The sequence below is a fragment of the Rhyacophila brunnea genome, unplaced genomic scaffold (assembly GCF_057557595.1).
Source record: "Rhyacophila brunnea isolate RB1 unplaced genomic scaffold, BYU_Rbru_1.0 scaffold_21, whole genome shotgun sequence".
NCBI classification, from domain to species: domain Eukaryota; kingdom Metazoa; phylum Arthropoda; class Insecta; order Trichoptera; family Rhyacophilidae; genus Rhyacophila; species Rhyacophila brunnea.
In genome coordinates this window covers 32,892,603-32,918,251 of record NW_028232871.1, presented here as the reverse complement: position 1 = coordinate 32,918,251, position 25,649 = coordinate 32,892,603, and the positions used below count along the sequence as shown (strand labels likewise).

Here is a 25,649-nt window from a genome sequence, read left to right as displayed (position 1 = left end):
ATTAAAGTATGTGAATTAACTGTGTACTGTATATTATTGTCCTTTATTTTAATTAATAAATTATTTATTCATATCTTTTTGCACAAATTTATCAATGTATGTAGTCGTAGATAGAGTTGGGTATTTCCCGAGAAAATCTCAATCTCGAGATTCGGGATTTCTCGAAATGATGAAATTTTGAATTCTCGAGAACTTCCAGAACTGCATTCTCGGGAATTCTCGAGATATCGGGAAATTTAAAAAAAACTGTAAAAATCCTAAAATCAGAGTAAAAACAGACGAATTACAAAAAAAAAACAAAAATAATTAAAAACATTACTTATTAAAATGGGATTTCAAAAAACACAGACCGTCAATTGCTGCGTCTGACAACCGCGTACGCTTTTGAGACACAAAATTCTCCTTTGTTGCAAAAATTGCAACAAAGTCGACGATGGCTTAATTGTGTTTTTAATGGCCCGATCAGTCTTTGAACGTTGTTTTGTATTTTCTGTCCACTTTTTTCATATAGAAAATCGTTCTTTCAATTAATATTTAATAATAAAGAAATCCCGAATCCCGAGAAAAGATTCTCGAGATCCGGGATTTCCCGAAATAATAAAAATTTTAATTCTCGAGAATCGGGATGGAAAATCTCGGAAAATTTCTCGAGAATTCCGGAAACCCAACTCTAGTTGTAGAATTGTATAAAATTGAGAATTTCTATGAAATTACATTTTGAGCCTTTTTTCTCCTGATTGACTAAGTATGTAATATGGAGTTGTTTATATTTTAACGACTAATATGCTGTCAATCACTCATAAATTATTTAGGATTATCGTGTGAACAAACGATTAGCTGTTAAATTATTCGTTTCCAAATAAAAAAAAAATGACAAAAACTGAATATCAGCGAACGAGTATTGTATAGTATTGTTTCTACAATATATTTACAATTAACAGGTACTTGAACGATATTTCGCTTAAAAGGGCAATCTAAGCTAAATTATTTGTGGCGCTTAGTTTCTTAAATATATAATAGGTACCTATGTACCTACATATTTCCCTGCTATTAAATTAGATTATGTTCCCTGATCAACCCCCCCGTGTACTGAAGTCCGGAGTTTTTTTCTTTAATAGACGCCCGCAAAAACGTTTAAAACTCCTTAAGTATTTCAGAATTCTTTAGGCCAAGATTCAATGAGCAATTTCTATTCTAACAACCCTTATCAACGCGCCGCAGGATTGAAAAACGCGGTCGAAAATAGACCTTTATCACTAGTTGGGCGGAAAACGCTCTTCGCTTATCAGGAGGGTAGTAATTTCGAGGAGGTATTTTTTTATTTTCATTTCATTGTGTATCGCGGTATCGCATGTAGTAAACAGCACTAAAACTGGCGGGTCTAATGTCCGACACAATAACAATTCAACTGAATTTATATGGATTCCAGTCCGCTAGATCTCACGCATATAGGTAAATACGCTACGGCGAATTCTGGAGCAAAGTATTTGCAATTATACTTGTATGAATATTACAGTATTTGGGTAAGCATTTTAATTTATTTACTTACTAGCGATATATAAAGGAATGAAGCATCCAAATCGTTCTAGCATCAAAAAGCTCTGATATCAATGTGCTAACAGATTTAGTTAATTACCCAAAAAATACCCATCCCCTGATCTAAATACTGATGGTGAATTGTATAAATAGCGCGTAATACTAATTAATGCAAAATGTTTTCATCTCAGTGCGGCTCTGGCAAATATATCTCAGCCATTGAGTGGCAGCTTATTACAAGAAATCTGCAGTGCAAGATAACGAGATAAAGAGATTCTTCAATTTCTACACTAGTTTTGTGAAAAATGATTGTCTGGTATCAGAAGAGCAGCATGGTCGAAGAGATATTTTTTTCACTCATCAGTAGAGCAGAAATTCCGAGGAGGTATTTTTATTTTAACTTTCATCCCATTGTATCCCGTTTCGCCTAGTCAGATTGTGGGATATGTGTGGGTATGTAAACCCCGGGGCGAAATTAATGTTTGCAGCAGTACTTTTGTCTAATATGGTATATTTATATTTGGCACGCGTGCTAGCTGGCAAACAAAATAAAACCCGAGGAGCGCTTTCATATTTGAAACAGTTGTTGGAGAAATGGCACGTTTTCTGTTCAGTTGAGGTTTTACGCAAGGCGGAATTGCCCCAATGAATATATTGTCAGCTAATGCTTTTTACTGCTAGTTTTTCAGAGAAAAAGATGTATAAAAATAAGTAACTCATTCGTGATTTTACTATCCTAATTTAAATGTTGAGATTTCAGTCATTCATAAATTGGTACAACCTCACAAACAAACGTATTAGAACATCCTAAAAATTAAAAAAAGGTTGATTAATCTGGGCCAGAATTTTTTTCCAATTAGCTACTGCTTTAAATCTAATACATTTATTTAAAATAACAAAATATGGTAGCCAATATTGACGGCATTCGAAATAACACCTTAGGTGGAGGCGGCTCTCGTGGTGCAGTGCGTAATGCGCTTGCCTTCCACCCGAGAGTTCCTGGGTTCGATTCCCGGCCAGGAGAACACACAATATTTATGTGTTTTTCTCAAAGCCTGGGTGTTTGTGAGTGTTCAAAATTACTAACAAACCACCTTGTACGAAAATGCAAGGATATGGTTATTAATAATTCTAAAAAAAATAACCTTAGATGGAAAATTGTTGGCTAGCCGTCGCGGCCATAGACATAGACCGCTTATATGCCGTCTATTACCATACCGCGCGTCGTAACTTCCATTGTGATGCCCACTTTCCTGGGTACATTTCTCCCGCCCAGACACTCCACGCTTTGCACATCTCATCTGTAGCTGCACCCACTAATGAGTTACAAACTTTCAAGTTGTTGCGACCGGTCGCACCCATACGTGTATGTCGTGTACGCCTGCCTTTAAGGGGGATCCTTATGCCAACAGAGAACCTAGCGGAAAAATACGAAGCTTTCAATTTGAGATTTTTTTTTGATAATTTACAACTTCAACTGTATTAATTAATAAATATGTATCTGAAAACATTTGCAATAAATTAAACTTTATGTTTACGCGTTAATTAATTTAAAATTCGATAGTGTCTATTTAGAATTTAGTTGTATTGTTAAATGAATCTAACGTATTTGGCGACGCGACGCTGTTTTCTGATACTTAATTAAAAGCAGCTATTAGATTACGAAATCTTGAGGTAGCGAAATGTTCTGTGTAATATTATTAAAAGAAAATGTTTATCTATCCCTTTCTATATTCATTTGGAATTAATTTTTGCCCATCCTTACGTATTTGTTTGCTTAGGCTGTGTTTCATTACTGTTCGCGACTAATTGTATTATTATCTTGATTGAAAAATACTAGATTGCAAAAATACATAACAACCAATCTATGCCAATAATAATTTAAGCCTTTGTTCGATTTTCAAAAACTACTGAACCATTGTCGGCGCCAACTTAGTAATATTCTTTTTTTTTTTTTGTGATTTTACCGAGGCTTTGACTGCGACTCGCTGTCATATCGCCTCTTCTCTTCTAGAAGGGGATCCTTAGATCAGGTCCTCACTCCTATTTTGTTAAATAACTTTACAATTTTGCCTAGCTCTTCCGTCTTACCCACCGCCAGGACACCCTTCAATTCGTCGACATTCTCATAGATATCTGCAATTCGCAGCTGTACTCTGTGAATTTCATATTTGGGGCATTGCAGTGCTATATGTACAATGTCCTCTAAAACATGACATTCATCGCAGAGCTGCGATTCGCTTCTTCCCATGAGGACATCAAATCTTTTGCCCATGGTGTGCCCTGTTCTTAGCCTCAGTATTAACTTAAGCTCATTCCTCGTCAAAGAAGACTCTACAAACCAGTGCACCTCTCGTGGTGATGGTAGAATCGACTTACTCCATTTCCCCTTTTCTAATGATGCCTAGTAATATTCTTAAAAGTGCACATGCATCCATCAACAATATTTTTTTTTTAATTATTAATAACCATGTCCTTGCTTTGTCGTACAAGGTGGTTGTTAGTCATTTTGAACAATCACAAACACCCAGGCTTTGAGAAAAAAAACATAAATATTGTGTGTCCTGACCGGGAATCGAACCCAGGAAATCTCGAGCGGATGGCAAGCGCCTTACGCACTGCACCACGAGAGCCGCCTAGCAACAATATTACGTGAGGCCTGAAAATGGAATAATTTTATTAATAATATGAATTAGTCTATTTCTTAAATGTGTAAGTACTTATATATTGTATCTATTTTCTCTCTCCGTATTTCTTGCTGACAAAATCGTGATGCATGTGTTGAATAAACCTTTCTTATATAGAGAAGGAGCCTTAATTTAATGATTAAAAGAAACTAAGAAAAATTATTAAGTATTAAATTAGTTTCTTTTATTTTGTTAACTGTCAATTCATGGTGGAACTGCATTATATTGTTGGTTAATTTAATAAAACGCAATTTCTTTGTAGTACTTATTCCACTTTTAATCATTAAATTAGGACCGGTTTCGTCCGCCTCAGAGGGACATTTTCAGTTGAAACGTTGAAAATTTGGAACAGTTGAAAATGTCCCTCTGAGGCGGACGAAACCGGTCCTAATTTATTGATTAAAAGTGAAATAAGTACTACAATAAAAATGCGTTTTATTAAATTAAACAACAGTATTAAATTAGCTCAAATCATTTCGTATTGTAGATTTGTTTATAGCAAGTCGCCCACTAATATCGTTCACGTTTCTGAAAATTAGCTAATTAATTATGAGTTGTGGTGTATGGTATTGCTTAACATTATTATGCAAGTGTGGTTAAAACTGATTGTGAAAGAACAGATCGCATGAACTTTTTGTACGTAGATTGACAGTCAAACGTTGTTATCATCGTTTTGAGTATATATTTCCATTTCCATGATACCTAAGCACAAAACATTTATGACTGTTTGTTCCGTTATAACTTAAAAACTACTTTACCAATATTGATGGAACATAAACAGCTTATAAACTACATTGTACCAATTTAGCAGAGCGGTGATAGAGAAGTGAGGTGAGGTGCGGGTAGAAGGGTACGCGCCTAGATGGAATCATTGTATTTTTCACTAATTTGGAAAAAAAATCCATTCGAATCAGTATAGTTCTTCTAAGTTATCTCTAATTTATAATATTTAAATAGACAATTATAAATAAACAAGAATCAAGTACGTCATGCGTACGTTTCCGAAACGTCTAAAGTTATTTTTATATGTTTACGCTTGAAAGTTTTCTTCGTCCTCAATTTTCTAGTGAAGAAAGCTCAGTAAGCTAGATGAGTATTTTGGTGAATATTCAGATGTGATCAGCTTTATAATAACACTCTCAAAATAAGAATCTAAGATTCCAAAAATAATACAAGTTGTTCATGTATTTTTAATAATTCTCCAAGAAATCATATTATAATGTCGGACCGTAAAAAAACCTCTCTACCTACTTAGCACGACACATAAATTTTGTCAGAATAAGAGGAAGCCCCCCACTTTGCCTCTTAGCTGTGAAAAAAGGGAAATTGCTTTTAGCTCTCAAAATTATTTATGACCACGTATGATTTTCGATAAGACCCTAGCGTGTACTACGCCACTGCTCGGTCGGATATATTTCATGGAATTTTTATAAAATCTTATATATTACTATTATGACATATTTTCAGGGTGTATTTTGCATTTCGGTCCCATGCCTGTAAGTAGCTTTGACTCTCATTACATCATAGCTGCTCAAAATATAATATGTATTGATTATTGATTGTCAATTCTTTGTGAAAATACATTGTATCAATAATTAAAATAACACAATAAATATGTAGTACTAATTCCACTTAGTTTAATATTATCATGACCGGTTTCGTCTGCTTCAGATACATTGTCAATAATACAGATATTTATATGGGGAAATATTAAAAGGCGAAATTATTTATTGAAGATATTATGAATAATAATTAAATAAACTTTAAAAAATCCTCTCTTCAAAAATAAATCAGAAAACATTATTATAATCACAGTTAGGAACATGCCTACTTAAGACGATAGATCAGTGAATACGTCAATTTGTTTCGTGATGGCGACGGGGGTATTAATTCTTAAATCGTGTAAAGATGACTAAAAACGTTACCCATTTACTTGAAAAAGAAAACATGTCAATGAATATATTATTATTGTTACTAATAGAACACAAGAAGAAAGTGCCCACCGCCACCCATCATATATGCACAACCGTGGATATGCACGGCCGCTTTCTATGACGCTTTAAACGTGTCTGAAAGAAGTGATTTTAAGTGCTCATTCCGTCCCTAGACGGAGCCGCACGGGACTGATGCTGCAACCATGCACCGTAGTGCTTAAAGAAGAAAGTTAAGAAAGAAAATGTTTGTTTTTGGACTGGCTCTGCTGTCCGCTGACGTTAAGCGCTTTGTGTACCCGCATACTGAGTGTCACGAATTGAAATGGATGAGTCTACAGAAGAGTCGGGACTATCCCGCTCCCCATACGACGCTGCAAATTTCTCAAATTCCGCAAAGTTGGCCTATAAACAGAACATTAAATGGACGCATGTTGGATTTATATGACAAATTATATTTCGTTCGGCATGCGTCATTTGCACCTGCGACCCGCAATACGCGCATCGCCTAGCCACGATCTTTTTAGACCATGCCTCAACTGAGGTATAGCCTTAAGTTGCATAAAGTGAATAACTGAATTTAATCAAAATATTATATTCAGCAATAATGCATAGTGAACTCTACTATTATTTCTAGTACTGATGTGTATGTCCCTGATAACTGTCTCAGAAGTCAGGATAATTAATGTTTTATTCCTTCAAGTAAGTTCACGTATTTTTTTAAGGTGTAGGTACAACTGATCTGCCATCGGTGATGCCAATCAGTAGAGCAATAACTTGATAGAGAATTGAATTTTATAAGTGAATTGATCAGTGTCTCGCAAACGTGGGTATAACATGCTAGTATCCCTTTGGAAATATATATTTTACGGATGTACCTACCACTTTTTTTCAACTTTTTCTCATCCTACTAAAAATCCTCGAGCTTTTTTTAGATCTCCCGAGCTGCCAATCGAAAAAAATCTTTCATAATCAGATGTTAAAGCTTTTTTATGTCTACGAAAATTACTTAAATAAATAATAATATTATATACTTTGATTATTTAAAAAATAAAATACCTAGGTAGACTATTTAAATTCATTTTCTACCTTAGTCAACTTTATATCAGTATGCAATAGGATCTACCGACCATTGCCGGTTGTTCTGCTAGAGCTAGACCTTGTGTTAAATCATATTTAATGTGGACCTTGCATTGAATCATAATTAGCATGTCTTCTTATTAATATACATACCATTACCTAGTACTCTATAGTTATGTTTGCTGCTGACTAGATAATGATTTTTTAATTACCACCTTTAAATCATTCGCTGCTGACTATATAATGATTTTTTAATTAGCACCTCTAAAATGCACGTTAATTACATCGATCGGCCGCCTGGTCATTACGCGCATGTGCGTCTTCAGCGTCCAAAGTATTAAAATGCACGTTAATTACATCGATCGGCCGCCTGGTCATTACGCGCCAGGTGCGTCTTCAGCGTCCAAAGTATTAAATATATGGAATGTTATAATTCTCAATTCTTGTGAATTATTCGTTGAATAAAAGAAATAGTTTATAACAAATATTTAGCAAGTTCAAGTAGACGTTATAACTAAATATTTGGCGAGACCCGGGCTTCGGTTAGTAATTAGGGTAATTGATATTCCTTGATTTAAAACACAAAAACCGATAGTCAATAATAACGCAATTTGATAAGCATTTCATATATGACCTAAGTACTCGTTTAAATTATCGCAATTAGGTAGGAGGCCCGTAGCTTAATTCGTTAAAGCATTTTGGCGCGATACCAGTGGATATACGGATTCAAATCCCGTCGGGCATCGTATTTTTTTCAAATGTTATTTTTTCTGGTGGGTATATATATACATATCTGAGGTGTTATGTATATTTTGTTTTGTGAATGACATCAAAATCACATCGACAAATTTGACGTGTTGCAGTCGAGACGAGTTTGTATGTGCGACCTGGCTAACAGTAGTATCACGTAGTATTTATTTTGTTATGGTGTGTAATGAATAGAAAGCATTACACATTATTATGTAAATCGAATTGATTATGTAAAGGAATCGCTTTGTATGTATATTATGATGTTATTTAAATGCATGGTAACATATTAATTAAATAATACGGATACACTGGAATGCATATCAATTTTCCTGGCAAATGCAATATGCAATAACCGCGGCACCGCAAGCATATTGAATTATTCCCCGCATAATAAATATTGTATCAATTTCAATATTTTCTCTCCATTGGAAACAGATTTTCTGCCTCAGTTATGTATAATATTATATGTACCTGCTGTCTGGTGTATGATATCTCTCAAAGTTATATTATTTCCACGGAATGCTGCATTACCAATCCCAAATTTAATTAAAACACTTTCCGCTTCTTCGCGTGTTCATTTACAACTCTTATAATATATTATATAGGGTTATCAAATAGTAGATATATATATACTGAACTTTTCTCTCAATAAGTTGATTGTGTCACGAGCTACATGGCATTTTGCACCGTCTTGTTGGAACCACATATCGTCCAGATCAGTGGTCGGCAAACTCATTAGTCAAGAGAACCAAATATCAACATTACAACGATTGCAATTTCTTTGAAGAGCCAAATTTCTTAATTTTAAACTATAGATGTAAGGAAACTGATTATTAACTTAATAAACTTTAAATAAAATTTTAAGTCTTAATTAAACTACACTGAAAAAAACTTGATGTCTTACTTAATAATGATATTATTTATTGATGAAAATTAAATTGTAAGTAAGATATCCTTAAAATTAAATCAATAAAGTATATAAAAGTCAATAGAAATATAAATTACATCAATTCTCCTCAAATTAACAATTGCCTTCCATCTCCTTGAAAAGTTTGGGTAAGTAGGGTAATTTTAGGCACGATTCCAGGTTTTCATCAATAAGACGACTTTTCAATCTTGATAAGGTTCATGCTTGCAAAAGATTGTTCGCATGAATATGTAGAACCGGAAAGGGAAAGAACAGCAAACGCTAGTTTTTTCAATTGATCATATTATGAGTCAGGAATACTATTCCAGGTGTTAAAAATTATCATGTCTTCCTTCTCCAGGTCTTTCAAAGTAGACTACTTGCGCTATGAACCATATTCATATTTGTTTTTCTCCAATGTGTCCATATCAGCACAGAGACATTGAAATTTAGAGCTCCATAATTATTCGTTTTTAAATCCAGCAATTGCATTTCAAAATTGCCAATGTCAACATTAAAGGGAGAAAAAAATAATTCTGTTACCGTAGCATTAAGAGATTTTTTTTAACAAAGACTATCGTCGCTTTGCTGTTTCTAAATTCCCGAAACCTGTTGAGAAAAGCTTCCCTCATGATTAAAATTTTTGTTTTGAAATAGCAAATGTCAGAATTATTTTCGTAGCGATGTTTCAGCAGGCTTTGGAAGTGAATCGAAGATTCTCTTTCGAAATCTTAAGCAAAAAGGGATAATTTGTTTTCGAATGAAATACCTTCTTCTAATATCGAAAAAAATGTGTTTCCTCCCCATACAGTTTACGATTAAGCTGATTTAGATGAGACGTAACGTCTCCCATGAAATAAAATTTTTGGATCAACTGATTGTCCGTTACCTATTTCTGGATAGTGAACACTCTTCTGAAGGAGAAATGCTTTAATTTCTGTTAATAAGGATGCGAAACGTTTTAAAATGTTTCCTTTTGATAACCAACGTACCCTGTTATGCAGCAGAAGATATGCGTACTAAACTAACTAAAAAAAAATTGGCGATGATTAAGAACTAACTGTGCAATTTTTTTTTGGAAATGTCTGCGCACAAAGCGCTTTTTGACGAATGATACAATGTGCTTGTTTTTTTCTTTCAAAATATAAACAAACCCTTTTCCTACACCGGTCATACTTTTCGCCCTATCTGTTGAAATTGGCACAATTTTATCGAGTGGAATATGATGTTTTTCCATGCACTCAATTACAGCATTTGCAATATCCTCTCCACGTATTTGACCTTTGAGTGGCAATAATCCTAAAAGTTCTTCTTTATTACCTACCTGTAGATGAAATAAATCGTAAAAATTTGTCCTGTATCATTTATGTCACAAAACTCGTCAACTACTATTAATAAAGCTGGAACCAATTTAAGATATTCGATTTGCTGGTTGGTTATATTCGAAGACATTTTGACTGTTTTATCTTTCACTGTTTTAGTCCGTACGTGGTCATTTGTGGTAGAGCCACACTCAAGGGGCCAAAGAGCCACGTGTGGCTCGCGAGCCGTGGTTTGCCGACCACTGGTCCAGATCAAAATCATCTATTTCGTCCTGGAAAATCATGTTTCTGTATCATTCTCTATTGACAGTATCTACATTGCCGTTTACGTTATCAAAAAAAATCGTCAATTACACCTCCAGACCATAAACCACACCAAACGGTTTGCACGACAATATTAGTGGGTGTAAAGGTGTTTCACGAATAGTACCTATGTAGATTTTTATTACTCTAAATGCGACAATTGTGCTTATTTATAAAGTCATTTATCCAAAAATAATAGTGCCATAAGAAATTCCAAGTTCTTTAGAACGACGTGTAATTGATTGTTCTGGATTTTCATCCACACTTTGATTCACAACATCGATATTTTCAGTACATAGTACGTTTACGTTTTTGGCGGGTTGGATTTTTAACATGACAAACATTACCATTTGACTCGAATTTTGAATTAAATTACGAATTGTAAGCTCTGTAGGTCGATGATTTTGAAAATTAATTTTACTTAATGTCGCTTGAAACGTAGCTCGTATAATATGCATTATTGCTTTAATATTAAATTGGTATACGCTGTACAAATGTTTATCTTTCCATGATGATTTTCCAAACAATACTAAACAAAAATTTTATGTCAATTTTTTGTGGGAATCATAAAAAATGGCTGATATGACGTTTTAAAAATCTATAGTACTAATTTGATAACCCTTTACTAGCAAATAATGTAATCTGTACGAATACATTATGTCGAACCATAACAGATGGCAGAAGGGCACTGAGAACGAATGATAATTTCATCGACCCGTAATTTTCCGAGTGGTAATTTGTACGAATTTTGAAAAAACAAGTGCATTCTTTTTTAGAAGTTTATTTTAAGACCGCCATGTTCCAATTAAATAGATTAAAATATAAAATTGAACATTACCTCGTAACAAATATTTATAATAATTATGCTAGGTAGTCGTGACCATAAACAGGGTTGCTTATTTATCTTAGTAAACAATATTCACCCTTAAAATATCTTCAGTATATTAATGCAAAACTTATATGCGTCCTATATATTTGGTTCTATCTTCAACTGTCATTAATAACTCACCAAGTTTCAACATAGTCTCATTCATAATAGTTATGGTTTTATTATAATTTATGGAGAGTACCTACAATAAAATATCTTCCGTGCAACGTTTCCCATTCTGAAAGCTTCGTCGCTCGTGTTCCGGCACTTTGAGCTTTTAAGTTTACGTCATCATAAAAATAAATTATTATCGAATCTCGCGTGAGATGCATCGTTAAAACGCGCCGTCACTCATCTTAAGGTAAGAATTTATTTCCATATAGTTTTGTTTACGTCGTCGAAATAAGTGAAAGCTCTAAAGATAACTATCAAATAGAAACTAATCATAATGCATTTGAATTAAATGCCAAAATTATACAACCAGTTTCGCCTATTATCATACTCCTATCTACATGTGACAGGTGTGACAATAGAATCGATAGTTTTCGAAATTTTACACATGAAGATCGTTAATGTTTCTCCTAAATAAATAAATTAATCTTATGTGCAGTATAAAATATTACTTCGATTAGGTAAAATAAAACTCACTATAGTGGAGAGATGTACATAATTCACATACTTTTATAACGATTGGTCAAAGCAGATGAAACCAACCCTATTGGTGGATGATTTATTAATGACAGTTTAAGATGCGAGCAAGAAGATACGATGTAGTGTATTTTTATGAATATACTGAAGCTATTTCAATAGTAAAAATGTGTTATAATCAGGTAATCATGTTTGTACAGCAATTAATATGCCTATTTATTATTACCTATATATTATTATATTTATAAATATTCTTGCTAACCACCGAATACGAAAATACTTGCGTCGTTTGATGGTAACGCCACAAGCAAATTGGCCGAGAGAAAATATAAAATGTTATACTGTATCCACGATTCATACAACCGACTGACTGTTCTCGCAGATGATCGGCAGTGATCTAGACTGATCGTGTAGTTCGGTATCACAAAGTTCACTTAATATAATTTCAGTCATAAGCTTACCGTTGAAATTGATGAATTCCCAAAGATAACAAATTTAACTTACCGTTTACCATATTAACGTGTTTTCTTCTGTTATTTCCAGGTGCGCGCGATGGAGCAGCGTCTGTGCGATTGGCCAGCGCAGTCGGAACCTCCTGCCGAGCGTAAAGCCATCGTCCGCCTCGAGGGACAGGTGGAAGAGCAGGTCAGCATTCCTACATCCATTTTCTCCCATCAGTTCTTTATCTCTGTTTATCCTAATAATAGTGGCTGTGAAATTCCTTTGGGTGATGTGACCGTGACGATTTCCTAACTCATATTTAGATTTACTATTAAGTGATATTTACAACAACCAAGAGGTAAAGAATGACATACATGGTGTCGAACTTTGCGCTAAGAATTATTGAAAAGAATAATACAAAGTGTTTAACGCGAGCCTTGTTTTTATGTATTTAAACTTTTTTTAATAATCACACAGATTGTCAACAATTGCTGTGTAAAATTAAAATCATTATCTGCAGAATTTTGACTACACTAGAAACTATTAATTGGCGTAATATTCATACAAATAAAACCAATCTCTGGTACTAGGCTCGACTCTGCAGTACTAGAAACTGTTTTGTTATCTTGCCTCCTTTAATACAATTCATTAAAACTGGGTAACTATATTACCTATATGGGAGTCTAGGACTATTCGGCGCCGAGACAGCTAGGCACCACGCAATCAAATGATATTCGAAAATAAATAGACGTTCGTGAATTATAGGTACTTTTAAAATATATATTTAATATTATTTATATTATATTAATTTTAACAAATATGCATTCCCATTCGTTATAATATTGTTTCTTAAGCTTTTTCTTAAGTTTCTTATATTATCTAAGCCTAAGTGGTTCCAATTTATGTATGTTCAACAAAGATGTTACATTTTTATTATTCATTGTATAACTTCTTGACATGAATAATGTATATATATAAGTATAGCTAATCATCGGTGATCAAATGCGAGTGTTTTTATTGACGATGGATTGCTAAGTGCGGGGTGTATTTGGTTCAGAAGCAGCTCCGAGTCCAGGACGCAAAGCAGGTGGAAGCGAAGGCCGCGCGCATCAAGGAATGGGTGACCAACAAGCTGCGGGAGCTGGAAGAGCAGAACCAGCACCTCAGGGAGCAGAACAACAAGTGTAACCAGCAACTTGAACTCCTCAGAAACCATATCGCACTGCAGGGTAGCAGGAATAACTTGGTTAGTACCTCAGACTTCTTCAATATTTAATTAGATAAGCCCCAAACGATAAACCGAAAAAAATCTTTTAAGTATGTAACTCCATAAACTTCTATCCTATGATAAATCATATAGCTTAATTCACAACTAGTTCATAGTGTCCCTGTAACCATAACCGTTTAGTGTAGCGGCTCTCGTGGTGCAGTGGGTAAGGCGCTGGCCTTCCACCCGAGAGTTCTGGGTTCGATTCCCGGTCATGACAAAAACATTTATGTGTTTTTCTCAAAGCCTGGGTGTTTGTGATTGTTCAAAATTACTAACAACCACCTTGTACGAAAAAGCAAGGACATGGTTATTAATAATTCTAAAAAAAAAAAAAAAAACGTTTAGTGTATTTTGAGTACCGCTGTATAACTGTATAATATTATGTCTAGTAATTCTCCACTCACCGAGAGATATGCGAGCTTATTGGCATTTTATTTGTTTGACATCATCTATTACATTGCGGATTTTTATCTACTTTTTTTTATATATTTTCTGATTGTTATATTGACATTATGCTACACAAGGGTCCATGTTTAATATGGATACATGAGCATTGGTGGGACACATTGGTTGATCACTTTACGTTTTAGACACAGTTTTTAAAATACTATTTAGATGTCGAATGCGCCCTATACCATTTGGTTATGCCTGCAATTTTGTCATAGATACCTTCCATTTGTGGACATTTGTTTCCAATCAAGACATGCATATGCAATACGATGGCCACTTCAAAAGGCCAAACAAATAAATGTTTAAAGTGTCCGCTATGTTAAGTAGAATAAAAATTACTACATTAAACTGATTGGTAAAGGATTCCGATTGATGTTTTTAACAAACTCGAATAGTTTATGACATTTGACTCAAATGGAATAGTACAAAACGTATTCAATCAAGTTCCATCAAGTACCTTCGGTCGATAGTATTAATATTTCAAATATTTAAATTCTATGTTTTTATAATTACCTTATTGTTCAGCTACCAAACCGGGCCAGCTTGTCTCTTGAAGTCCGCACAGAAGACAGTCCATCGAGAAGTCCCGTAGCTCTACTTGCTGCCAACAGAAGGAGATCAGAAAGCTTAGAAGCCCCTCAAGTAAGTCATATTTGTTTCCCACTTACTTAAATCATTCGTTTGTGCCTAATTTGAAACATAACACCAGCTGTTTTTTATCACCCCTCAGTATATTTACATGAAAATATTTCAATTTTATTTTCACACAAGAATATTATATTATTATGTATTTTTACTTGTAAATTATCATTCAGACAACCTCCAAATCTTATGAATGACATGTTTTAAATTATCCACTTATTTTTTTAAATCATACCAATTTATTTTACATTGAATTCATCCTAATATTAAATTAGCACCACAGGAACTAACATTTGATATATTTATTATTAATATGTAGTGTGTTTGTTTAATAACTCACGAAACATGTAAGAAACAATTTTCTTTGCCCTGAAAATATTAAAACGAGATGGCAACTTATTTTACGCATAAGCACTAATGTTGGGCGTTTTTATCTCAGCACGAAACTGTGATTTTTGCTACAAATTAAATCTTCTCTGTCTGCTCATTAAAAAAGTAGCATTATCAACCCTTTTCCGCGTCATTCACATATATTTTAGGCTCCGTCTTTGTAGAAGAAGATTTTCTTCAACAACTTTTATAAAAATGTACTTAGTAATTTTGTAAAATACATAACTTTTAACTGCCTCAGATACATTAATCACTATTAAACAAAACTTGGAAAACACGAAGTGGGATTTAAATGCTCAACTTTCACTGTATTTTCAATAAAATTAATGATACATTTTTATTTCTTATGTACCTATATACCAGGGATGGCGAACCTATGGCACGCGAGATGATTTTGCATGGCACGCGTTTGAAGAGAAAAAAAATACCGATGAAAATAATAAATGACACATCGGATTGTATAAAAATAGCTGGCAAATACTCCTCAAGAATAAGCATTATGTTTATATAATTGCAAAGGTCGATCCTTATACTTTATGCGTCACATATAATATTATCACACTAACCTCATCAGGCGGCGGGGGATGCCGCGCCATGAACCTCTAATTTTGATCGATTTACAATGCTTGAGACCACTGTAGCGAGAGAATGCCTCATCTGATCGGAGCAATTTTCATGTCAATTTGTGCGTTAAGAACCAAACTAATTAATACATTAACAAACAATTTCATTTCTACCCACAAAAAATGACTGCACCAAATAAGAAACAAAAACTTGGTGAAGGTAGTAGAAGTAGATAATTCTGGCAGACAGTTTCATAATTATCGACGGACCGAAATGTTTGGCAGAATTGAAAAAAGTAATAAAGCTATATGGTTGCTATGTTCTGTGAGTGGTATCTAGAACATCATCATTATTTTAATAGAATTTTAAAACTATTTTTTTCTCATGAAAAAATGCTTGGCACGTCAGAGTTGAAAAATAATATTTGTGAAATTTTAGTTCGCTTACATAAAAAGGTTCGCCAACCCTGCTATATACAGTATTGAATAAAAAATAATTAAGTACCTACCTACATAGAAACTTGTTTATTTTCTTTTGTAGTTCACTAAATTCATTGTGTTTGTCCTTTTTTTAAAGGTACCTCACCACAAATCAATAGAACCTCACTACAGCACTCCAGTTAGACATAGAAGAAATCTCTCAATAGGCACCTCCAACCCCATAGTCAACATCCCCGTGAACAGTGCACTCAACAGCACCCTCGCAGCCATGGATGACCATACCAAAGCCAGTCTGCTGGCCGATGACTTGGCAGTATGTCTTTCAATACTATAATATTTAATACATTGTTTTGGTATATTATAATCGAATACCTTGATTACTTCGTTTTTCCCGCTGGCTGGATGATCTAATAAGGATCTTGTACGTATAATTTTTATACAAGCCGTTTGTAAATGAAATAAAATATTGATGAAAACTACTGGCTTATCACTATATGAGCCCTCACGAAGCGAAGTAGGCCACGTGACAAAATGGTGAAACATTCTTATTGAAGCTTTTAGTTTAATGAACTTTTTACATAATTTTTTGTATGGAGCTGTATTCATTTTTTTATATTAAATGGAAGTTTATTACATGAACAAATAGAGAAAAAGTATTTATGGATAATATTGATTGTAATAAGATAATAAAAGGGGTGAGTTTACTTCACCTTTACTTATTAATGTCACTTGGCTCACTTTAGCCTGTTAGTCGTGTTCACCTCTACATACTAATAATAGTACTTGGCTCACTTTTAGATAAGTTAGTCATGTTCACTATTACGTGGGAAACTTGCATGATTGCATAGAAGTGAACACAGCTAACAAGCATGTTACCCTAGCAACATGCGTGTTAGCCGTGTTCACTTCTATAGGATAACAACACCTTAACCAGTTGGTGAGAACGGTGAAGTGAGCTAATGACTTGGCTCACTTCACTATTTGACAATATAATATGATAGCTCAATGAATATTTTTATTTTAACAATAAATCACTATTTTAGTATATATTTACTTGGCTCATTTCACTTTTATGATAGTTTATGACATGTAGAATACCATGACGCACCTAACTCATTTTTTTCAAAAATGTCGGTTGGCTCATGTGATTTGCTATATTTGCCAGGTACTCAACATACTTCTGCTATTAAAGTTTTAAAATACTTTTAAATGTAAATATTCCAGTATCGATAGCTCACAATGTACCGACCCATCTCTTTTTACAAAGAAAAATGAAATTACCTTATTCACTTCTAAACACAGCATAATATATTATTATGTACCTCCACAAAGAGACTATACAACATATTGATTTACTTAATATGAAATTGGTAGTATAACTAATTTGTTTATTTGTTTTATTCTAGGCGGCTGTTGACAATTTAGTTATTCTCCCAACAACACCAAATACATCCACAGATGGCGACACCACTCACGACTATGCAGAAATTTATACCCCTAGTAGAGGTAACTTAACTGAATTCCTTGTTATAAAAATTGTTTTAATTTAACTGTCAATCTAATAAAAATAATTAATATATTTACATGTAGGTACATATTACAACACTCACTTAAATTTCCTGACACTCACTTAAATTTCCTGTCTATTACTGTTGAGTAAGATGACTCTATTGAAATGTTCCAAATATGTCTCCAGCCTCCAGATCCTGGTATCTTGCTGTCCACACAGCTGGAGGTATTGATATAGGTGCCATTCATTTATTTCCTTAACCAGCTAACATGAAAGTCATTTACAAATCAACCATGAAGAAGCCCGTTTAACATCTTAGTAACACTTGATTCGTATAGCATCACTCACAGAATAGTTTGACCTTCACACTTCTCAGTGTAACGGTAATTATTTGGCCATCATTGCTATTAACACTAACTATTTTTTAATTAACTAACATGAAATTAACAAATTTGTTTATAGAAAGGTTCAGATACTATAGTGGACTAACTTAACTTTGAAATTGCGTAGATTGCGAGTTCTTCTACTACGCACAAATTACATAATTATGATATATTTAATTATTGTTACCATTGTTATTTCCGACTGCTCTTACATGAAGCCTATTGCATCTTTTTCTCTCGTTCAGCGTCATATTTTCTGTCAAAGCTATTGAACTTCACACTTATCTGGTGTTATAAGGTGTCAAAATAGATCCAACTTTTCTGATCACCAAAATTGTACAAGAAAAAGATAATTCCATGACAATGGAACTAATTTAGATGTAAATGCAATTTCTATTAAGCCTAACTAATTGGGAGTTAAATTCAGATTTATGACATAACCATGACATGTTAATAAAAATTAATTTCTTTTATTATGTTCAAGTTACGTTTTAAAACAATCTTCTCTTACAGAGCGTACGCCTGGGTGGCTGCGTCAGGACGTGAATGTGGGAGCCGGCTCGAGTGGCGGAGCCATGAGTTTAGGAGGCTCCAGCACCGCCAGCGATATGTCCATCGATCCCGTCCGACCTCCCACTCCGCCCCTGCATCGGTTTCCCAGCTGGGAAGCCAAAATATATCAGGTAAATAAACATACTTACCTTTTTTTTAACCAACATGAATAACTCTTTGTTTTATTATTTGACAATTATTTTGGTTAGTAAATCTTAATGGTTTATTGTCGTTTTAGAAGTTTTTGAACCACAATGAGTAAATGTAAATTACAGGTGGCAGCTGATGGTCTTCAACAGTCGGTGGGAGATGAGCTGAGTCCTCCAGCATCCAGCCGACTGGCCGGAGACACGGATGGCTACCAACATATCTCAGTACCTGTTTATGCTACCGTTAAAGGGGTAACTACAATTATTCTTCTTAATTTCTTTTTACAATAAGAAAACCTTAATAAATATGATTCAGAGTATCAGATCTATTATTACAGTTTATTGTTATAATGTAATTTAGACTTTAAATTGGGCTGTGTATATCCACTAATTTACATGTGGTCCTGAATGTACCACAACCATATGAACACAATAATAGTGGACCACTTCCAGATGAATGTGGTTGAATGGACATGCATTCATATAGATGCGGTAAGTAGACCACATTGAAATCGGCCGTGTTCAAATAAATGTCCAGTAGTTATGTATTTTCCTTGAAACCGACAGAAGAAAAAATTTGAATATAGGTTATATGATTGGATTACTATAATAATAAAAAAATACATATAGAAAGATTTTGTCTTGTTGAAAATGTTTTGTTCACAATTATTAATAATAATGTTGTCTATTTGTGTTAATTGCAGCGTGCCAGCCAAATAAGGTCGATGCCCTTCACGGGAGACTCGTCCGACGACTCCTCCGATGGAGAGGAACCTCACTCCATGAGTGTCACTGCTCAGAATACTCCGCACCATACGTATAGTAAGTATATTATTTCATTGCAGTGTCAAATGCTCTTTACACAATATTTCGCTGGACATCTTCAATTTTAAAATTCATTTAATTATGTGTAAACGAGAATAAATCTAATTTGTGTTAAGTATATTCATTCAATTTGAAATTTTAAAAATTATTATTAAGGCTATACCTCAGTTGAGGCACGGTCTAAAAAGATCGTGGCTAGGCGATGCGCGGATTGCGGGTCGCGGGTGCAAATGACGCATGCCAAACGAAATATAATTTGTCATATAAATCCAAAATGCGTCCAGTTAATGTTCTGTGTATTGTTCTATTAGTAACAATAATAATATATTCATTGACATGTTTTCTTTTTCAAGTAAATGGGTGACGTTTTAGTCATCTTTACACGATTTAAAAATTAATACTCCCGTCGCCATCACGAAACAAATTGACGTGTTCCCAGCTCGACGTTCTCTCACCGAATGGCAGTGAGTCCAAAATTTTGTCGCGCCTATAGTTGAAAATTATTTGCCGTTTCACTGATGTATCGCCTTAATAATTTAAAAAAAAACTTAGAGCTGTAAAAGATTTTACATATTATTTAAATGACATGAACAGTATATAAATAGGGTAGAAAAAAAAGGTAGTCCAGTAAATGGCACAAAAAGTTTAGAAATTAAAAAACCCTAACGAATGTATTGAACATGTTAATGAATGAACTACAGTTGAACCCTGATTTTACATGCCTGAAATTCATTCCTGCTATCTGCATGTAGATTCTTCAGTCGTGCTTCATTTTACTACATTTCCTGCAATTGACATATGACATTTATTATACATACTAATAACTACATATAACTGAAGTTATTAGAATTGTAATTTATTGCAATGAATGCATGGCAATATTAAAATGATAATGCACATGCGTGTTTCTATTTATAGACATGTCTGTAGTACCCAAGGCCAAAGTTACATAATGCAATTTTTGGGTGACCTTGTATTTTAGCCAATTGGGGGGGCACACAGTATTGTTCAACTTATTGCTAACAGTTTTCGATCTTGTTGTTTACATGATTTTTACGTTTTATTTGTTAATTTTTTATTATGCACATTCAAAGCAATGAATAATTTAATTTTTCAATTTAAATTTTCCCTCCTTTTTTTGTCCACCCCTTCTTCAATGTAATATCGATATTTTATTCTATTTCTAGCAGTCAATCTTAATATAAATTATTTAGGTCAAGTGAGCTACCTATGATACATTCATTCAACTTCTTAGAAATAGTTGTCATTAGAGAGGCACCAATCATGCAAATAATAAATTGTATGTTAATTTATGCCTTACATCAGAATCTCTCCTTTTCTATTTACCGTGTAGCAATACAGTATGTATATAATTATTTTTACATATTACTAATGTGCTCATGATTTGATTTGTCTTTTGCAGACCCCCCTCCCGTTCACACCGTCCAGGCTATATCGATGGTGGCCAATGCCCTCCCTCCTCCCCCTGCCCACCCGCACCCTCATCCCCACCCCCAGCCGCAGTCTATCTCGAGTCTGGGTCTGTCGCACCAGCTGGGCCTCACCACCAGTACAAACGGAGTCCTGGCGGGACAGTGCAGCTCGAGCGACACCAGCCTCAGTGCCAGCAGCCCGTCGAAGAGTGTGAAGACCAGCTCCAGCCTCAGCCCCGCCAAAAGATCCAGCAGCGGATCGCCCAGCAAGCAGAGCAAAACCAGAGGTGCGTCACTTATTTTTTTGTATCTTTTTTTCACCATTGACATTCGCCGTTCAATAGATACTATAGTGGCTATAACCGAGTCGACCAAGCTCTTTGTGCTGTGTAGTATTCGATTACATTCTATTTTGATTGAGTGGTTGCGTTGCTTGTAAAATTTTAACTAGCACCGTTACCATGCTGCCTTCTGTGGGCTTTGCGCTTTAAAAGTGACAGTGGTCATATTACTGTTTCTATTTCTTTGTTTTTTCATGTCACGTTGTGATTGTCTTGATGTTTCATTTGAATTATCCAATCTAATATTAAATCCCTCATTTTATCTACTTTTTATTACAAAGTTCATTCATAGTCGTCTCTTATAAAGAATGTTATAATATTCTTCTGACATTTCAGACACATCTTTCGAATCGGGCATGTCAGACGACTACGCGATTCCTCCAGACGCTGTGTCGGCCTGCGAAGCTACTTCCACATCCTTATCATTACCCTCCCTGGCCACCAGAGGCAGCACCGTCGATTCTCCCAGACGGCAAGAACCCTTGGAGAAGAGCGGACATCTTGCCAAATTGGGCGGCAAATTAAAAACATGGAGGAAGAGATGGTATGCTATATTACAACTATTTAATAACGATTCCAGAGAGTTTTTAGTATAATTGGTTATATTCTTTGCGTTGGCAACACTGAATATGTAATTGTGAATAAAATGTAAATGGCAGTCACCTCTTGATTGATAATCCTTCTTTACTTATTTACTTATGTACAGTTACATATTTGCATTTTTTTACAACTCATAATTTAATAACGCTTTTACGCTTGTAACACCAATGCAAAACACTTTTATCTCAGTTTTTAATTTATTACAAATTAACCTACAGTGTGAAATGAGTTGAAGTCAAAGAGGCTTAAAATTTTTCTCTGTAATCATTGTAACACTTCTACAAGCGAAAATCATACAGAGGCTACGTTCAGTATGGGCTCACCTACAGTGTGATATAAAACCTAGTTGACTGCAAACTGCTCCTTACCAATCAGTTGACACTTCATTGACTTCATACCGTCTAATATCTATAGACTGACCAATGAATGGTCCTGATGGTTTTACGAAATGTCAAAAATAATGTAAGCTTTGATAAATTATCTAAAAGCCTATCGTATATTATGATAAATCAATGGTTACAGCTAATTTAATCTGCAACTTTATTAACTCTGTTTCCAGCTTCACTTTAATCTATTTAGACTATGTCATATGTAAGGTTTTCTACAACATCTTTGTTTAAAACTATAATATGAGTCGTATGTCATTTGTAGAACTATCCATTATTCATCGTTTCAGGAAAATGACGAAAAGCGTTTTGTTGAGTTTTATAATACCCTGAAACATTTTCTACTTTTCTACTTAGGGCAGCTCTGTGCTTGGTCGAAATCATGATTGTCAAGAACAGTAAAGTTAAACTTTTGTTTCCAAAGACGTGAACAGTTGTAACTTTGATACCAAGCGCCATTTTCTTTCACGTTTTTATACGACAAATATCTTATGATTTTGATACATTATTGCTAGTCATACATTATGATCAAATGAATTATGTCGCATCATTAGTTCAATTCTGACATATGGGAGAGTTATATTTTTGATACTATATATAAGACTCACATTTTGGTTAAATGTATTAGTTGTAATATTTAAACACCAAGCGGATTTTATGTTTTGTATATAATAATTTAACCTTCACTTTATACATAAAAGCTACGTCTTTATAGAAATACATTCTTCTGTAACATTCATTCAAACAGAATAAAATTTAACTTGACGAACTTGAATCAAATTAAAAATGATCTTTTCTAAAACAACTGTTTGTAATAACTGTGCATTTTGTTTTAGGTTTGTTTTAAAGAACGGCATGCTGTCGTATTGGAAATCGCAATCAGAAGTTACCCGAAAGCCCCAGGGACAGATTGGATTAGGAGAGGCTTGTAAGATTTCGAGGAATGAAGGTGCCGCCACGTTTGAAATCTACACTGGCTCCAGAACTTATTACCTGACTGCCGATAGTATAGCAACTATGGAAGACTGGATTAGAGTTTTACAGGTTCGAGACTATTTTTATCTTAGTTTAGTGGACAGATGTACGTTTTATAGAATCAGTTGAGAATCAATGACAATATGGACATAATATTATTATCTATTTGAATGAGAGTATTCCTTCTCAAATCTTCTATTAAGTTAGACTTTCAAACTGTTTACAACGTAAAGCTATGATGCATTCAGTTGTTTTGTGTAGAATTACTGAATTGAAAGTGGACATACAATTACTACTACTTCTACTAATTCATTGATTTATATAAAAGTACTTGATGCTCTTATTCGACACGTAGTGTTCAGCTCGGAAATTACGAAACCTCCCACTCATTCTATGTAATGTTAATTGACAGAAGCTCTGGCTGGAGAATTGAAAAGTTTGTGAAAATGGGAGTTTGGGAAATTAGTATTTCCCCGGGTAGTCTGACATATCAATCAGGATATAGATATTGCAATGGCAGACTCAATAATGAACGATTATTTTACATTTACATTTAATTGTAAGACATAATTTAAATGTGTACGAGATTTGCTAAACTTAATCGATTCATTATTCTATCTGTTAATAAAATTACAACGTGTGAAACAATGTAACTACATTTTTAAAACGTTTATAATTATTAATTTGTAAACGTAATTATTATGTGTATAAAGATAACTAGCGCCGCACTTTGGAGAAATTAGAAAGGTCCAGAAGCTCTGTCTAATCCAATCTAATTGTTTCTAGAATGTACAAAGAAGAAATGCTACTAAATTATTATTGAGTAAAGAAGACAACAAACCAACTATCCAAGGATGGCTAAACAAAGTTAAAAATGGCCACTCGAAAAAGAGCTGGTGCGTCCTCATCGGGAAGATGTTCTTATACTTCAAAGCCCCAGCTGACACTGTAAGTACACGTCATACCTTTTTACATCTCAATAGTTATATCTTCAGTGAAGTATTGAATCCAGGACATGTACCCAATAACCTTCATTCTCTAGAACCCCATATTATACTCTAACTGTTGATAACTACTGTTTTCAAATTTGGGTAAATAATACTACGTATGATCCAGCCAGTCCAATGAGATATCATAGAAGAGATGCTTTCAGCAAATTTCATGTTTTTTTTTAGATCTACAACATATTTTGGGTAAGGCAATTGTTGCTGCTCATTGATCGTCCTTTTGGTATGAGTCAGTACCCAATCAATCTGGTTATATTTATTCTATTTGACAGTGATCAAAACATATAAATGATGTTGGTTCATTGGGCATCTGTAATAGTGACAATGAAATAAAATCTCATCAATTTAGGCTTTCTGAATGTTTCGAGTATTCCAAACACTTCTTTTATTTAAAAAGGCTTAGATTAATTCACATCTTGTCCTGATACATAATTTGTATAATAATGCAGAACCCTGCGGGTCAAATCAACATGCGAGATGCGAGAGTAGAAGATGTCGAACACGTCTCCGATTCAGATTCTGAAGAACGCAACGAGGAAACTCAGACTCACCTTACCATTGCCATATATCCACAGCATCAGGTAAATTATTACACCTCTTCACAAATGTATCGAATGCCTATCACTCATTTATAATACCATGCACCAGAGACCTTTTAGTGAATATTAGGTATTCATTTCAGCGTAGCTACTGCACATTTGGCAGTTCCAACAAAATAATGCATTAACTATTCCATATGATACTTAAATAAAACACCACACATAGAATTTCATTTTGGTCATGATAAGTTTAAGTTAAATTTATTGAAACAGCTTGACATAATAAATATTCAAAAATAAATCTGTTTCTAATTTTCATTTTATTAGGTCGTATTCTTATTTGTCCGTTGATTGTTTGTTCGGTACAAATCTTGCAATCGATTTTTAACTAACTTCCCGACTAGCTAGACATTTGAAACTTTTAGAATATATCAGAACACGATGCCAATGCATTTTTTTAATACTTTTAGCCATTTTTAAGTAGAATTAAATTCATTTTTAGTTAATTTTGTTTTATATGAAAAGTTATTTCGGAAGAAATCCGTAATCCAATCCACTATTATTGGTTGCTAGGGTCCTAACAACTAAATTATTAATATATACGTGTGTTACTATGGAAATCATAATGAGTGTCAAAATGACAATTCAGTATTATTTCTATCAAATACAATTTTTTTTGATCGTTTAAGCTAGTCAAGTCAAGTTTATATGATTCAACAG

The 25,649-nt window shown here is 34.1% G+C and overlaps 1 protein-coding gene across 3 annotated transcripts in view; it reads left to right on the top strand.

Moving 5' to 3' along the window:
* LOC147070965 (uncharacterized protein CG43867) overlaps positions 1-25,649 on the top strand; it is an 899,434-nt gene that overhangs the window by 852,351 nt on the left and 21,434 nt on the right. For all 3 annotated transcript variants that reach the window (XM_085948919.1, XM_085948917.1, XM_085948918.1), the window contains 13 exons: positions 12,576-12,677; positions 13,531-13,719; positions 14,719-14,835; positions 16,366-16,542; positions 17,636-17,735; positions 18,636-18,805; positions 18,950-19,075; positions 19,528-19,645; positions 21,072-21,368; positions 21,759-21,966; positions 23,245-23,452; positions 24,170-24,331; positions 24,840-24,971. In XM_085948919.1, the coding sequence (XP_085805045.1) occupies positions 12,576-12,677; positions 13,531-13,719; positions 14,719-14,835; positions 16,366-16,542; positions 17,636-17,735; positions 18,636-18,805; positions 18,950-19,075; positions 19,528-19,645; positions 21,072-21,368; positions 21,759-21,966; positions 23,245-23,452; positions 24,170-24,331; positions 24,840-24,971 (2,106 nt within the window). The remainder of the gene's footprint in view (positions 1-12,575; positions 12,678-13,530; positions 13,720-14,718; positions 14,836-16,365; positions 16,543-17,635; positions 17,736-18,635; positions 18,806-18,949; positions 19,076-19,527; positions 19,646-21,071; positions 21,369-21,758; positions 21,967-23,244; positions 23,453-24,169; positions 24,332-24,839; positions 24,972-25,649) is intronic.